Source organism: Mesocricetus auratus, unplaced genomic scaffold, assembly GCF_017639785.1.
Source record: "Mesocricetus auratus isolate SY011 unplaced genomic scaffold, BCM_Maur_2.0 Super-Scaffold_6731, whole genome shotgun sequence".
NCBI classification, from domain to species: domain Eukaryota; kingdom Metazoa; phylum Chordata; class Mammalia; order Rodentia; family Cricetidae; genus Mesocricetus; species Mesocricetus auratus.
Genome location: NW_024429185.1, coordinates 937,829 through 952,663, shown reverse-complemented (window position 1 = coordinate 952,663; position 14,835 = coordinate 937,829). Strand labels below are relative to the sequence as shown.

The following is a 14,835-nucleotide window of genomic DNA, read 5'->3' as shown; positions in this document are numbered from 1 at the left end:
CAGCACAGTTCTAGGGATTGTCCAGGCCCTCGCTGCCAGAACGGGACTAATGGGCCTCACTAAGCTTCATGGACTGATCAGCTGTTGAATTCTCAGGGTCTCCACCATTTCCATGGCCTTTGCTGGGCTCCACAGTCCACGTTAGTTCACTCACTGAGGCCTCTTTCAACACAAGCGCACGCCCCGTCCTGTCTCTGCAGTCGGTAACACAACAAAGGTTGGGGCAAAACCCAGTTTATGGCTGGCCACGTAGCTTTTGGGGCACAAACACCTGTGTTTAATTCCATGGACCATATGTACTGGGCAGGAGAAAGAAATGCCTTACAGTAAAAGCACTTTTCTAAGTGCTTGCTTAAATCTTAAACAAATGGGTTAATTGTGAAAACACAGGTGTAGCGGGCAGGAGGGAGTTAGAGCAGCCATGCCCACCAAGTAGGCTTTGCGTGGCCTTTAGTGGGATGGGGTTGAGGGGCGTGCGTGCGTGTTTAACGTCTGCTGCTAGGCATTAATTAGCCCAGTGGGTGCCAGAGATGAAAAGGCCTCAGCAAAGAGGGGATTTCTTTTGGACAAGAGTCTGGAGTAAGCCCTCGGGTCAAAAGTGGAGGCACTCTGAATCAGTTCCATTTGGCTCAGAACCGCTCTCCTCTGCTAAGTACCTGTTTAAGAATGCACTACGATCTCCCGTCTTCCTCACTATTCTATTGTGGTTTAGACATTCCGGCGGCCCCATGGATGCGTGCGTCTTCAGTGTGTAAGGCTCCCTCAAACACCTTCTGTTGTTCTGGCAAAGTGGTCTGGAATTCATTCAGTTTGTGTTTGTTATGAGAAGTTTTTCCCTTTTACTCATCAAGTATATGCGTAATTCCTGCTCCCTTTGCTTCCATTCCCTGGTGTTGGGATTGCAGGAAAAGCAACACTACATCGGGCTTGGAGTGTGTGTGTGTGTGTGTGTTTTCTGGTTAAAAAGAGAATGTGCAGCTTGTTAAAGTTCGAGCAATCTTTGGCGTGCCCTGCTGAAATTCCGGATCCCCGGGGGACGTCAAGTCATGTTATGGTTTGCCCTGGGAGAGTCGGGCGCTAGTCTAGCTGTGAGGCAAAGGGACCGCTGCCTTGGGCACTGTGCGGACCGGCTGTTCACACAAGCAAGCCTCTGTCCAAGAGGAAGACCGGTAAGGACCCACTGAGTGCGAGAAGACAGCAGTGACAATTCTGGGAGGCAAGAACAAGTTCTGCTTCAATGCTGATCTCCCCGAAGCAGATCTGCGGTCCCTGTCTCTAGGTTTCCGCTCACCTGAGCGGGTCTCAGCGGCCAATCAGGCCCTGGGGCAGGCCGCTCATTCACAAGTGCTCAGGCCTCGTGGGTGGTGTGAGCCAATCGCCCTCGGGCCTGGCCGCTCGCTCAGGAGCCTGAAGAACTGCTCCGTCATGCAGGCCGCACTGGCCAGTTAGGCCGAGAGACGGCGGCTCCACGCGGCGGTGTCCGGGGCACTCCTGTCCATCAAGCGCCAGCTCTCGCCAATCAGGGCTCGGAGCAGGGCGTCCAATCAAGAGCGCCGGCCGCGGGCGGGAGGCGGGCTCTCAGCCGCCGCCATGCTGCGAGTCCCGCTCCGCGTCCCAAGCAGGCGTCGCGAGGGCCCGTGCGCTGCGCCGTGAGCGCCTCTGCGGGAAGCTGTGAGGCGAGCGCGGACGAGCTCGGCAGCCGCGCCGGGGTGAGCGCGGGGCCGCTGTCCCCTCACGGGGAGGAGCAGCCGGCTGAGCCGCGGGCGCCGCTGCACCGGGCCCTCCCCGGGCCGGGGGAGGCGTGGGAGCGGCCGGCGCACCGGGCACCCTGTTGAGGTTCATGCGGCCACCGTAGCCCCGTCCCGGGCCAGGCCCTGCCTCGGAGGATTCCGGCCACTTCCGCCTTTCCGGCCATGTCTGCTCAGAGCGCGGGGAGCGGAAGGCTCCGCCCTTGGCGGGTGGCTTCCGGGTCGGTGACGTCACCGGCCGGCGCTGGCGCCCTGCCCGTGCTTTTGGTGTCGCACTTACTGCTGCGCGCTCTCCTCTGGGGTCTGGGCGTTCTGGACTTGGCGAGTCACATTTAGGTCCAGGAGTAACTCTGAGTTAATTTTGTGAAATTTTCTCAGTCTTTGTCCAAAGTATTTCTTAAGAATGGTGTCCCAGAAACAGTTCTAGAAAAGACTGCTCAGTGGATTTCCTTTGCTGCTTTTATCAGAGGTCAGTTTGTTTCCTTATTTTTCAGTTGGTTTGTGGGTCTTTTTGTTCTTAGTGCGCTGTCTTGTGTATTTGATTGGGAATGTTACGTGTGTGCTGTGGGTTCATCTGCATTGTGCCAACCGCTCTTATTTTTTTAAAAAATATTTGTATATAATCTAGTAATCGTTTTCTTTTACTTGTCAGGAGTTTTAAACATTTTCATGGGAATTGTTTAAGTCTGTAATTGACACTGGGAACTGACATTTTAGGCTTGTGGCTGTCATGTGCCAAAAACACAGACAAATACGTTTGCATCTTTCCACAGTGTCTGGATTTGTTGAATAGGAATTTAAAAGGTGTCATGCTTCCAGTGATAATGTGGTTGAGGTTAAGGCGGGTTCTTTTTTTGCAAATTGTAATTACTAATATTAACTTCATAACACACAGTAAATATATATGTATATGCACACATGCTGTTCGAAAAGCATCAGGGTTCAAAGGGTCCAAGAAGTTGGCTGAGAGAAATGTAAATAGTGTTTCAGTTGACGAGATAAATTAGAGCTCATGACCAGTGAGCCCCAGGAGGGAACTTTGAGTGATGTCTGGAGAAGACTCAGGTTTGAGAGTGTAGTTCTGGTGTTCCAGCCGTAAGATGAACGGCAGGTGGGGGCTGAGGTGAGCTGTTCTCAGTGGACAGATAGGGACCCAGGCGAGGTGTCCATCACTTCCTGAGGCTAAGCAAGGGAGTTGCATCCTCCTCTAAAGCATTTTAAACACACACACATACATACACAGATATACACACACATACATACACATACACACACACACACTTAAATTGTACATTTGTACATACACACAACATACATATTTTGACAGGGTCTCACTACACAGCAATGGCTGACCTGGAACCAGGTTTACATACTATGTAAACCAGGCTGGCCTTGACTGAGAAATTCACCTGCCTCTGTCAAGTGCTGGGATAAAAGGGATGTGCCATCATGCCTAAGGATTTTTTATTTTGAGATAGTGTCTCACTGTGGTTCCAGCTGCCTTGGAACTTTCAGTGTGCTGACCTTGAGTTTACAGAAATCCACCTGCCTCTGCCTCTGCCTCCCAAGTACTGGGATCAAAGGAATGATAGGATTTTAATATGCCCACCTTTCCCGTAGTCTCAGCTCACCCTGATCATTTTCTACTTTTCTACTTCCAGGAATAAGTTGTTTCCTAGTTTGTGCTGCATGGGTAATCAGATGTCGGAGTTTTTAGATCTACCCAGGGGCTATAATCATTTGTCTTCTCTCAAAGTGGAGTCAGAAACTGCTCTCTCTCTCAGGGCAAGAGCCTGACTTCAGTGTGGAGTGACATAGAGCAAAGCACAGCCTGAGATCAACTGTCTGTCTGCTATTCGGCAGTAGTTCTCCTGTGTGTAAGTTGAGTATTTTTATTAGACATTTGCAGTTAGCTGGGCGGTGGTGGCACATGCCTTTAATGGAAGCAGAGGCAGGCGGATCTCTGAGTTCAAGGCAGCTAGGGCTATAGAGTGAGTTTCAGGACAGCCAGGGCTGCACAGAGAAACCCTGTTTCTCAAAGACAGAAATAAAATAAGGTTAAAAATTAATTTAGATTTTTTTTTAATTGTAAAAATTGGGGCTGGAGAGCTGGCTCAGTTCAGAGTGCTGTCTGCTCTTAAAGGACACAAGTTCAACTCCAGTATCCATTCAGTGGATCACAGCCATATAGCTCCGTGCAACACCCTGTTCTGTTCTCCTTGAACACCTGGCTTACAGATGGTGTGCAGACACACTGGCAGGAAAAACACTCCTACAAATACAGTAAAAAGTTAAAATTGTCAAAAATAAATTCATAAATAAAAACAAACCCAAAACTATTGTGTCATGGTCAAGTGGAAGTTAAGGCATGTGTGTAGGACCAACAGAAACCTCAAGACTGAGACTATTCATGTATCCCACTGGTAAAGCTAATTCCCACATTCAAAAAGGAAAAATTAACAGCCAATGTAATCCACTATATCCACAATTAAGAAAAATTGTATGATCATGCCAACACTTTGGGGGAGGAGGATCAACAAAAGTGTGCCATAAATCAAGAAAAGGTCAGAAAGCTATTGAGATTCAGAAGAACTAACAGATATTCGGGGGATTAATCAGTATCTAAAGGATATAGGATTAGTATACAAAATTCCATTTTTGTGTATGTCAACAATAAGCAACAGGTTGCTTATTATACTACTTATATGCCACCAAGGAGAAAGACAGAAATGCATGCAAATAAATATAACAAAAAACTATAGACATTAGCTACATTTTTTTTTTTTAAAGACAGGGTTTCACTGTGTAACAGTGACTGTTGGAAACTCCTCTTGGACCAGAATGGCCTCAACTCAGATTAAAGGCTTGCAGGACCACTGTCCAGCAACTTTTACATGTATGAATGTTTTGCTTGCATGTATGTCTGTACACTGCTTGTATGCCTAGTACCTGCAGATGCTAGCAGAGGTCATCAGATCTCCTGAAAACTGTAGTTGCAGATGGTTGTGAACTGTCCTGTGTGCTGGGAGTTGAACCCAGGTCCTCTGAAAGAACAGCTGTATTCTAAACCACTGAGCCACCTCTTCAGTCTTTTCTTTTAATTAATTAGCGTGTATTTTTTGAAATAGGCTCTTGAAGGCAAGAATGACCTGAACTCCTGATTCTCCTGCCTCTATTTCCATACGTACTTATATTATTTTTGTGTCTTTCTCCTTGGTGTTATATAAGCAGTGTAATGTTTTTTATTTTCACAACCTATTGTTTATTGCTTACATACAGGAAAATGGAATTTTGTATACTAATCCTGTTTCCTACAAGTTTGCTATAGTATCTGATTAATTCCTTGAGTTTTTGTTCTTGGGATTTTCCGTGGATAATGAATAACAGGCACGCACCAGGACACAGTTTAATAATTTCATATGTATATAAAGGATGTTCTGACTATTGTCATGCCCCACTCCCTAGTTTCCCTTTACCCTCTTTAGTCAACCCCTGCTTACAGTCCCCTTTGAAATACCCATGTCCCACCCCCCTTTGGTTTTGAGGTTTTAACCAGGATCGTCTGTGTGACCATGGGTGAGCCTGTCCATTGGAGCTTGCTGGGCAGCTCAGTGGGCACACGATTGTAGACGGTGACTTGCTCCTCCAGAGTTCCTCAGTAAGGAACGGCTTTAGCTCTGCCATGCCCAGAAATCAGCATTTTACATCCCATCTTTCTATCTTCTGGGCCTTTTTGTTTGTCTTTTTGAGACAGGCGTAGTCCAGGCTGGCCTCGCACTCACTGAGATCCCCCTGCCCCTGCCTCCTCAGTGCTGGGACTAAAGATGTGTGCCACCCCCCCCCCCCCCGCCCCCTTTCGTTTTCTGTGCCCCTTCTACAGTGACCTCTGAGCCTTAGAAGTGGTGGTATAATTTCCTGTTTGTGACTGAGCACTCTGGTGTCGACTCTCAGCACCTTGAGTGGCTGTGCATCTCTGCAGAGAGAGACTGCTCTGATTTCTGTGGGTCTAAATTGTGTTTAGATGGTAACTGGGTGCTGGGACAATTTAGCTAAACAGTAGTGCTAAGTTCATCCGTCCTGTCTCAGACGTGGGGTTTTGGCTGCCTTAACTGCCTGCGTGGCTTCTCTTATGGAGTGAGCCTCAGATCCCGTGAGGGAGCAGTCTGGCTATCCTTGGAGTGGTTATGCCACTACTGCTTGGGGGCACGCCTTGCTTGGGAGCTTGCTACTGTATGTTGTAGAGGTCACAGCTGGGTACTGTGAAAGTCAGCCAACAGGAGGAACCTCTTAGCTCAGCTCCAGTTTGGTATCTTGCTGTATTGTAGCAGTGTGTATGGCGTCTTCAGCAATAACAACCACTGTGGTGGGCAGCCAAGAGGGTGTGTTATTTAGGAGACTTCTGGGGCCTACCTGACTAATAGCTAATAAAACATGGCAGTAACTCACTCCTGTACTGGAGTTACGGCTTAGTAGCCATTGGCTTTTAGAAGCATCATTTATGTAGGGTCTCTCCCTTGTAACTTACACATGACCTAGCTGTAAGCACTCCGGGACAAATGATCAAAGGACTCCTTATCTTACTACAGGAGATACGTGCACAGCCATGTTCATTATCAGTAATAACTGGGAAATGGGAACAGCCTACACATCCACCAGCTGGTGAGTGGATAGTAAAAATGTGCGTACATAATGGGCTTCTGTGAAGAAGAAATTCTGAAGTTTGCGGGTTAGTGGATGAACCTGGATTAAAAATATGCAGTGAGCTGATAAACCTGTGCTGGGAGGATGAAAACTGCATTTTTTTTCTCCTTAGGTTGGTGTGTCATCACTTGAGGGAAAATTGTAGCACATTGGTAACAAAACAGGAAGAATTGGGGGTGAGGAGCTCAAGCATAGGGGTGGGGTTGGGCTGTGAGAGTTGTGCAGGGGACAGGTGAGTTCATGAAACTAGGGGTGCATGGGCACCTTCTATGTTAGCAAGGTGAAATTATTTCATAAGGTTTTTTTACTATGAAGATAATAGAACATTCTGATTCTCAATACTGGTGATGTTTCCAATTTCATTTTCATCTATTTATTTGTTTTTTGTTTTCTTGGTCTTACTCTGTAGCCCAGGCTGACCTTGAACTTATAGGTTGCATTGCTGGCCTTGAAGTTGCAACAGTCCTCCTGTGTCTGCTTCCTAATAGCTGGAATTACAGGCATGTGCCACCGTGTCTTCAGGGTTACACTTTCTACCTCAAAAGCTCTCTGTGGTGTTATTCATGTTTTTTATAATTTTTGAAAAGTTTGCATTTAGATGTAGGAGTGTTTTGTTGCATGTATGTCTGTCTGTGCCCTGGGTGTCTGATGCTCATGGAAGTCAGGAGAGGGTGTCAGATCCCGTTGGACCGGAGTTCCAGATAGTTGTCAGCCATTATGTGGGTGCTGGGGCTGAGCCTGATCCCTCTGCCAGAGCAAGTGCTCTTAATTTCTCTGCCATCTCTCCAGCCCCAGATGTTTTGATAAGAATTGGTAAAGGTCTCAGGATTCCTGCTATTTTTATGTTTTTTTTTCCCAGCTGTTTTGGTTTGTTTTTATAGATTTGTTAAACATAGATTGGGTGTCACAATGTAGCCCTTGTTGGCTTGGAATTCACTCTGTAGAGGCCTTGAACTCAGAGATCCACCTGCTGGAACTAAAGGTTTGTGCCATCACCGCCTGGATCAAACTGCCATTTTAGCTCTGAGCACTAAATGAGCTTTTCTAGCTCCAAACTTTAAAATCCATTTACTATGTTCCCCCAACAGTGTGGTCAAAGCTTGTTGAAGCAATGTGTTAACAATGACTGTCCCAGTGTGTTTTTCTGTTGACTGTGACAAAACATTGACCAAAACCAGCCAGGAGAAGAAAGGATCTAACTCAGCATACTCATCGAGGGAAGTAAGGCAGGACCCAGGATCGGGGCGTGAAACAGCCCAGGAGGACTGCCCCATACTGCATTCTTTCCTGACTTGCTCAGCTGCCCAGGGGCCACAGCAGGTTGGAAACTCGCCATCAATCACTGTCCTATGGCAGCTCTCAGTTGAGGTTACTCCTTCCCAGGTGACTCAGGATTGTGTCAAGTGGACAAAAACTAACCATTACACTTTTAAAAGAGTTGGGTATATAGACCTAGTAGTATAGTCAGCTTCTACTCAGATATATGACTGCTCTGTTTTTAATGTTGAGAAACATCCCACTTACTCTGTACGGGTTGCAGCATTGAATGAGGCCCCTTTGCCTACATCCTCACCAGCGTTTGTTATTTGTTTCCTTGTTTCTGGCTGATGTGACATAGAGTTTCAAAGTAGTTATACCATTTCCCTAATAGCTAAGCGCATTGATTTTGTTTTGTGAACAGCACAGCTCTTTCATGAGGCTCTTTCGCTCTTTTGTCTAAAATTGGGTCTATTTTTGTGGGTTTGTTTCTAGGGTTTCTGCTTCAGTTATCTGTTCATTGCTTACCAAATGATTGTGGTAGTTTTATAGGATGTCTTAAGTCAGGTAGAGTTAATGTGTGTATTCTTTCTTCAGAGTTGTGTTGAACATTCTTTTTTTCTCCTCGCCCTTTCTATGTAACCCTTAAAATCGGTTCTGGTTATAACATGAAGGCTATGAGGAGAGTGTTTATAGTGAATAAACATAATGTCTTACAATGCTGAGGCTTCCTGTCCTCTGTGATGATGATGTTTGGTTTTCCCTCATTAGAAATGTTTGATTCTTGTCCAAAGGCTTTTCTCTTACCTACCTCTCTTCTTCTTCTTCTTCTTCTTCTTCTTCTTCTTCTTCTTCTTCTTCTTCTTCTTCTTCTTCTTCTTCTTCTTCTTCTTCCTCCTCCTCCTCCTCCTCCTCCTCCTCCTCCTCCTCCTTCTGATTTTTATTTATTTATTATGTATACAGCACTCTGCCTCCATGTCTGCCTGCAGGCCAGAAGAGGGCACCAGATCTCATTATGGATGGTTGTGAGCTACCATGTGGTTGCTGGGAATTGAACTCAGGACCTCTGGAAGAGCAGCCAGTGCTCTCAACCTCTGAGCCATCTCTCCAGCCCACCTACCCTTTTTCTAATGTGAGGTGCTGTACACATGATGTAGAATTGGTATTTGTACATCAGTTGTTCACTGCTGTCACTGGAGAATGTTGGTCTTTTGTTTGTATATTGATGTCTCAAGTTTTCAGTACTCCTTGAGTAGTTCCTCAGGTTTTTGTGGATTTTCTGTATAGCAGTTTTTCTCTTCTTGATCTCGACGTCTCTGTATTTATTTCCCCTTATATTGCCATGTCCCTGCTCTTAGTTATTGGTATATGACTTTTTCAGATCTAGCCTGTTGATTTGTTACATTGGATGATTTCAGAGTTTTTCTTGTGGAGTTCTGGGTATTAAGTCAAGACTTGAAAACATCGACAAGATAAAGATAAAGGTGGAGCACAGTCTCTGACCTTCAGAGGACTCCTAAAAAGGTGACGTTCCCGATGACCCTGTAATAAAGTATTGCTAGGAAGCTGCGAACAGTAAAAACAGAGCTAACCACTTCAGAACCTTAGATGGAACTTTTACCATCTGGAATCAGCTAAGAGGCCCGTCTGTCTCTGTGCAGGTCTGCCTGGGAAGCTCAGGCAGGTTGACAGGCGAGAAGAGCCTGCTGTATAGCGGGTGGCTCTTTGAAAGTAGCCTTGGCACTGAGGAGTCCACAGAAGAAGCAGTGCTGCGTTCCTGCCCGCCTTCACTTCTTGTGGTGAGTGCGACTGTCCTGCCGCCGCCGCCACAGCCATCACCGCCACAGCCACCCTCCACTGAGGACTGGAGACCAGAAGTTGTCCAGGTGTGCCCCAGGCCTTTGGCACCAGGTTGGAGCCTCTGCATCATGGAGACGGCCATTGTTGGACTGTCCAGGCCGGATCAGGTAAGCCAGTCTAATATATATTCGTTGTGGTATCTGTTAATTCTTGCAGTCTTACTCCGCTGGAGAATCCTGATTTGTTCCATGGCCACCTCTGTCCTCCTTTGCTTATGAGTGCACCTGAAATACTACTTCTACATAGCCATTTTCTATTTTATAGTTTGCACATGTAAGCCTTTTAAGAATAAGATACCTTTTCCATTTTCTTTACCAATCAAAGGTCTAAAATAATGACTAGAACAGCATGTTTAGCACCAAGTAATGCCTCAGTCGCTAGATGTTACCAGAAAAATCGGGGTCTTTTCTTGGGGTGTTGATCCTCACTCAGAGAGAATAAGGCCATTACCAAATTTTTTTTTAGCTAAACTTGAAGCAGGCTTTATTAAATACTGGCCAGGATGATGGACACTAGCCGTATCCACACCCAGGATTCCCACATGTTATAAAGGCAAAACCCACAAGGCTATGCACTTCCTGCCTCTGTCCAGTGGGGGCAAGCATCCGTCCTGACATGCTGCCTGCCCGTGTAAACTGCCTAGACCATTTCTTTGTCTCCTGTTCCCCTCCTTCCTCTTCTGAAGAGGATTTGGAACAACAGTTTATCTGGCTTCTTTGAGGTTGTCTAAAATGAGGTTCAGTGTAACAGTTGGTGTACCCCTCCTTGGGCCTGTCTAGGATACCTCCAATCTGCATTAATGGGTACATTTATTTTATTTTATTTATTTATTATGTATACAATCTTTTGCCTGCATGCCAGCAGAGGGCATCAGAGCTCATTCAAGGTGGTTGGGAGCCAACATGAGGTTGCTGGGAATTGAACTCAGGACCTTTGAAAGAACAGTCAGTGCTCTTAACCGCTGAGCCATCTCCACAGCCCCTTAATGGGTACATTTGTATGACAGCTGGGTTCATTGAGGAGAGGAAGTCCTCTCTGGAACTTTGAAAGAAGAAATGAGGCAGGAATAAGACTGCGTGGAGACAAGTAACAGTGTGGTTGGATTAGCTCAAGGAGAGGATAGAGTACATCCCCTGCCAGGGGCAGGTATCGCCCTTATACATCGGAGAAGTCACCTTTGGGAGGCTGTGTCTTACCCTCGAGATGCGTCTGAGTTTGGAAGCGATGAACAGACTGTCAGTAGGGAAGCAGGAGTGTTCACAGCTGCCATGCTGAGTCATTTACCCTTATCATTCGTGTTCATGTGCAGTCTCTTAGGATGGTGGTCTTCAGGCCAGCAAGGCGAAACCCTGAATATGAATTTCCAGGACAGCCAGCCTCCTGAGTCCTGATGCTAATCAGATGACAGGGTGTGCCTGGGACAAGAAGTGGGGATGGCTGGAGAAAGGGACTGGGGTGGGGAAGGGGCGCACCTCCTCCCAGTGCTGTAACGAACGAGGAGAGTGGTCCCTCTGCCGTCTCTGTGCTTCCGCTAGAACTGCTGGAAACCATACAGTTCTGCTGTCACACTGTCAGACTGCACAGGTGTGTTGTTCCCACACCCTCTTCCATATACAAATATGGGATGTTTCAGGATCTGGTGAGCTTTGAGGATCTGGCTGTGAACTTCACCCAGGAAGAGTGGGATCTGCTGGATTCTTCTCAGAGGAGTCTCTATGGAGATGTGATGCTGGAGACCTGCCGGAACCTCACTGCCATAGGTGAGGACATCATCTTAGCGTCGTTCCGTAAGCCAGAGAACAAATGTTCCTGGTTACTGATGGCCGCTGCAGTGTGGATGCGGAAAGGAAAGAATGCGGGGAAGAAATTAGGCACAGTTGTAATTGCGCATTGTGATAATTCTTCACGTTTTCTGTGACTTTCAGGATATGAATGGGACGACCAGGCAGTTGGAGAACATTATGAAGAACCTGAAATAAATCTAAGGTAATCTGCATGCACAAGTGGGAGTAAATGTCCCTCAAAGAAGACTTAATGTGCCGTGAAAATTTTGCTTTTAAGATTTAATTTTTTATATTTATTTTTTGGTTTTTCTTCTTCTTCTTTTTTTTTTTTATACGGGTTTTCTGTGGTGCCCTGGCTGTTCTGAAATTCACGTTTTAGTCCATGCTGGCCTTGACCTCACAGAAATCTATCTGCCTTTATCTCCTTAGTGTTGGGATTAAAGGCATGCACCACCACTGCTTGGCAAGATTTATTTATTTTTCTGTATATGGGTGTTTTGCTTGTGTGTATGTCTATGTACTACATGCATGCTGTGCCCTTGGAAGCCAAAAGAGGGCATCAGATCCTTTGGAATTGGATTTACAGCTTGTTAACCCACCATGTTGGTGCTGGGAATTGAATCAGGGTTCTCTGGAAGAACAGCCTGTTCTCGTAACCACTGAGCCTTTTCTTCAGCTGCTGTGCCATGAAAATTTAACAAGAAAACAAGCCCAACTTTAAATTCGTTTGTCAATAGGAAATTTTCACCCTATATATTATTTTAGTCTTTCACCTAGAACCAGTTCTGGGACCCTGCACTGACGAATGCTCCTATTTTGACCCTAGGCCTGTGGGAAGCATACTGTAGAGCCGTCAGTCCACTTATTTCCAGATTTTTCATATGAAGGCACACATCATGCTGTTTTGGGTAGCAGACTGTCCAAGAAAGATGGTCGAATAAGCAAACAGTAGTAAAACAGCTGTCACTAATGTGCTTGTCATCTCTCACAGTAGTTACATTTAAAGGTCTCTGGTAATGAAGGTGCTCAGGGTGGGGCAACCTTATCCAAATACCAGTCTCAGCATGAGCAGCAGTGTGGGTGGAGGAATTTTCACGTGTCGTTCATTTTTAATAGGCACATCGTCTCTCACTCTGAATGCACACAGTATGAAAATGAGGAGTATGAACAGAAGCCACAGGACTCTGATTTTCTTACGAGGGTTGAAGGACACACGGAGACTCCGACTTCGAGTGGGCCTTCTGTGTGTGAGGTGTGTCTAAAGACCTTTGGACTGTATCACCTGACTTACAATGGACATCACAGCTATGACTACAAGGAAGTTGGAGGAAGCCAGACTGATGAAAATGATGATGATGGTAATCAGTGTGATAAAACTTCCAGTTCCCTTCAAAAACAAGAGAAAAATCATACTGGGAAAAAACTCTATGTGTGTCAAGAGTGTGGTAAGGCCTTTAGGTATCCCAGTGCCCTCCAATTGCATGAAAGAATTCACACTGGAGAGAAACCCTATGAGTGTAAAGACTGTGGGAAAGCCTTCAGAGGCCTCAGCGCCCTCCATTTGCACGAGAGGATTCACACTGGAGAGAAGCCCTACGAGTGTAAGCAGTGTGGCAGAGCCTTCACGTATCTCAGTGCCCTCCAGTTACACGAAAGAATTCACACCGAGGAAAGACCCTGTGAGTGTAAACAGTGTGGGAAAACCTTCAGATATAGCAGGGCCCTCAAGTTACATGAAAGGATTCACACTGGAGAAAAGCCCTATGAATGCAAACAATGTGGGAAATTCTTTAGAAGTCACAGGACCCTTAAGTTACATAAAAGAATTCATACTGGAGAAAAGCCCTATGAGTGTAAAGAATGTGGGAAAGCCTTTAGGTGGCTTACTTCTCTGAAGTTACATGAAAAAATTCATACAGGAGAAAAACCCTATGAATGCCAAGAGTGTGGGAAAGCCTTCAGGTGTCAGGCTTCCTATCATAGACATAAAATCACTCATGGTGGAGAGACGTTGTATGAGTGTAAGCAGTGTGGGAAGTCCTTCATTTACCCCTCCCTACTTCAAGTGCACGAGAGAACACACACAGGAGAAAAGCCCTATGAGTGTAAGCTGTGTGGGAAAGCCTTCAGATGTCAGTCTTCGCTTCGATTGCACGAGAGAACGCACACCGGAGAGAAACCCTACGAATGTAAACACTGTGGCAAAGCCTTTTCAAGTTACAATTATCTTCGATTTCATGAAAGAAGCCACACTGGAGAGAAACCCTATGAATGTAAAGAATGTGGTAAAACCTTCACACATCGCTCTTACCTTCGATCACATGAAAGACGACACACTGGAGAGAAACCGTATCAGTGTGTTCAGTGTGGCAGATCCTTTAGTCGGCATAGTTCCTTTAAAAGACATCAGTCCGTTCATGGAGTGGAAAACCCATATGAATGCCAAGATTATCTAATTCCTTTATCCCCATTTCCTTCAAATGAATGAAAGAACAGATATCAAACCCTTTGAATGTAAATGATGTTGCAAAATATCCCCATCCACATAAGACACAGTCGGGAACTCAAAACAGGGATGGAAGAGCCTTTTATATGTAAGCTGTGGCATAGCCTTTCAGGGGTCAGGGTGTCCTTCAAATCCATGAAGGAATTCATGCTGGACAAAGTTTGTATTTGTTACCAATGTGGTAAATGTCACTTGTCATACTTCTTTTCAGAGAAGTAAGTTAATTCATGCTGGTCAAATGCCCTATGAATGTACAGGATATGGTTAGTCTTTCATTTATCCCTTTTTGCCTTAAAATCATGAAAGAACTCAGTGGTGAAAAACCACATGAATATAAGCAATGTGGAAAAGACGTCAGGTGTCACAGGTCCTTTCAAGTAACATGAATGAAATCTCATGATGGAGAGAAAAATGTGAATGTAAAGTGTATTAAAACCTTTAGATATCATTGCTCCTTTAGATTCCATGAATGAACTCATGCTGGAAGTAGTTTTCCAAGTAACAATAAAAGCTGTGAGGCCTTCAAGGTCACAGTTCTATCAGAAACTTACAGTGATGGATGGTGGGCAGTTCTGTCAGTGTAAGAAGTGTGGGAGCTTGGTGGGTGCCGGGAGATGGACATTTCCATTACAGTGGCTGCCCGTGACTTGCCTGGATTCTTGTAAATACCCCCAATTAAACTCGGTGGTTCCTCAAGCTACACTTGGGTAGGATTATTCTTTGTCCCTGTCTTTGATACCCTGTCTGGGACTAATGAACCTTCATAATGTCTTCAGAGTTCACACTTTTCAAGTTGGGCTGTATTTGCATCAGTGTGAAACATCGAGAAGGAAGGGAGGCTGTGGCTTAAAATTCTGTTTCTGTGTTGGGATCGTAATTTGTTTCATTTGTCAACTTGATATGATCTGGAACCGCTTGGGAAAGGATCTCAGTGCTGAATTATCTAGGTTACATTAGCTTTGGGCCCAGCGGTGAGAGG

At 45.7% G+C, this 14,835-nt stretch overlaps 1 protein-coding gene across 5 annotated transcripts; it reads left to right on the top strand.

Moving 5' to 3' along the window:
• Positions 1–1,563: 1,563 nt before the first annotated feature.
• Positions 1,564–14,556, top strand: LOC121139108 (zinc finger protein 14-like). 5 transcript variants are annotated; one of them, XM_040742024.1, is made up of 6 exons: positions 1,725–2,217; positions 9,125–9,230; positions 9,368–9,673; positions 11,200–11,326; positions 11,492–11,552; positions 12,467–14,556. In XM_040742024.1, exons 3-6 carry the CDS (start codon positions 9,635–9,637, stop codon positions 13,836–13,838), a joined length of 1,599 nt encoding a protein of 532 aa, XP_040597958.1. In that variant the 5' UTR covers positions 1,725–2,217; positions 9,125–9,230; positions 9,368–9,634; the 3' UTR covers positions 13,839–14,556. The 5 variants fall into 5 exon arrangements, with proteins under 5 accessions (XP_040597959.1, XP_040597958.1, XP_040597955.1 ...); XM_040742025.1 differs by lacking the exons at positions 1,725–2,217; positions 9,125–9,230 and adding an exon at positions 1,564–1,709; XM_040742021.1 differs by lacking the exon at positions 9,125–9,230.
• Positions 14,557–14,835: the final 279 nt, after the last annotated feature.

What these genes read in the sequence shown, in the direction of transcription:
- LOC121139108 (XM_040742025.1), top strand. Translation starts at nt 9,635, where the DNA reads ATGGAGACGGCCATTGTTGGACTGTCCAGGCCGGATCAG. An exon ending in GACTGTCCAGGCCGGATCAG is followed by an intron (nt 9,674 to 11,199) that starts GTAAGCCAGTCT and finishes GGGATGTTTCAG; the next exon opens with GATCTGGTGAGCTTTGAGGA. An exon ending in CCGGAACCTCACTGCCATAG is followed by an intron (nt 11,327 to 11,491) that starts GTGAGGACATCA and finishes TGTGACTTTCAG; the next exon opens with GATATGAATGGGACGACCAG.